Genomic DNA, 1,292 nt, shown 5'->3' with positions numbered 1-1,292 from the left:
GGAGACCCCGGGAATGGCCCTCTGGATCTCCCCTCTGGATCTCCCCTCTGGATCTCCCCTCTGGATCTTCGCCCCGGCGCGTCCCGGGTGGCTCCAGGGGGTGGGAAGGGGCCGCCACGGCAGGAAGGGGCCGTTTTCTGAGGCAGGTACGAGGTGCTAAACTACTCGGTGTCCAACTCATTCACAAAGCCGGTGCCTAAAGGGACGTTTGAAATTCCAGCGGGAGCCGCGTCCTGCTCTTCCTAAGGTTCTGCTTCCGGCGCCCCCGGAGGGGACGTGTGGCACCCCTGGGACGGGCAGGGGTGGGGGGGGACGGGGCCAGCAGGAACCCTCAAAGCCCCTCGGAGCCAGGCTCTCTCCAGGATCTCCGGGAAAACACCCGTGTGGGTTCCCTGGTGTCGGGGGTTTGTCGACGAGGAAAAAACACAGCTACGAACGCCACAACTTCAGCGGCCAGGGCGGGGATCAGCTCCTCGGGGCGAAGCACACAAGACAGCGGGACTAAGCTACTCCTTTCCTGTCCCCTCCCGGCGACGACGCTCCTTTCCCACGAGTCCTGGGCCTCTGGATCCGCCCGGATGAGTGACAGGTCTCCGTTTGGGCTCCTCTCGGAGCCAGGGAAGGGTTACGGGCGACAGGCACTGAACTGTCACAGCCCGAAGGGGTTGGTGGTCAGCACAGACCATGGAAGCTCACGTTTGATCCACTCCAAGTCCTGCCTTCCCGGCAGGAAAAGCCGCTGTACCACTCTCCAGAGCCGAGGGACGAGGCAGGGGAGCAGCCGGAGGTGCCGAGGCGCTCCCGGAGCAGATCCAGCGGTGCCGACCCCCCTCCATCCCCTCGGCCTCCGCCGGGAGGATCCTTTCATTCCAGCGGAGAAATCACAGGGATCAGGCCGTTCCAGCCCGGGAGAAGGTCGGAATTTGAGAGCCACAAAAGCAACACACCTTTCACTGCAACCCCTGCAGCACCACGGGAGGAGCCTCGTGGGCCAGTCCCGGAGACACGGCCGGGATGGAGCTGCCAAGGAATCTGCTCCCATCAACACCCCCCTCGGCGGCACCCGGGGCTGGTTTGGAATATTTGAGGCCCACAATTATGGCTGGATGGGGAGCACCCGGAGGAGTGAACCCCTTGGAATAGGTCGGCGGTGAAGGGACGGCCCCGGGAGGTCGCAGGGAGCAGATCCCACTGATCCACTCGGTGGGATTTTTTGGGAAAGGAGGGACTGAGGTTCTGCTGCGTGGGCTGCCCGGTCCCACCGCTGCCCCGTGAGCTTGGGGGGCATAAAT

At 64.1% G+C, this 1,292-nt stretch overlaps 1 protein-coding gene across 1 annotated transcript in view; it reads left to right on the top strand.

The window, feature by feature from the left end:
* ANO8 (anoctamin 8) overlaps positions 1 to 1,154 on the top strand; it is a 13,718-nt gene extending 12,564 nt beyond the window's left edge. Inside the window, exon 9 of the mRNA XM_029959919.1 lies at positions 969 to 1,154. Within this exon, the coding sequence (XP_029815779.1) occupies positions 969 to 1,154 (186 nt within the window). The remainder of the gene's footprint in view (positions 1 to 968) is intronic.
* Positions 1,155 to 1,292: the final 138 nt, after the last annotated feature.

Source organism: Manacus vitellinus, unplaced genomic scaffold, assembly GCF_001715985.3.
Source record: "Manacus vitellinus isolate BGI_N305 unplaced genomic scaffold, ASM171598v3 scaffold_231_pilon, whole genome shotgun sequence".
Taxonomy (NCBI): domain Eukaryota; kingdom Metazoa; phylum Chordata; class Aves; order Passeriformes; family Pipridae; genus Manacus; species Manacus vitellinus.
This window is presented reverse-complemented; position numbering and strand designations above follow the sequence as displayed.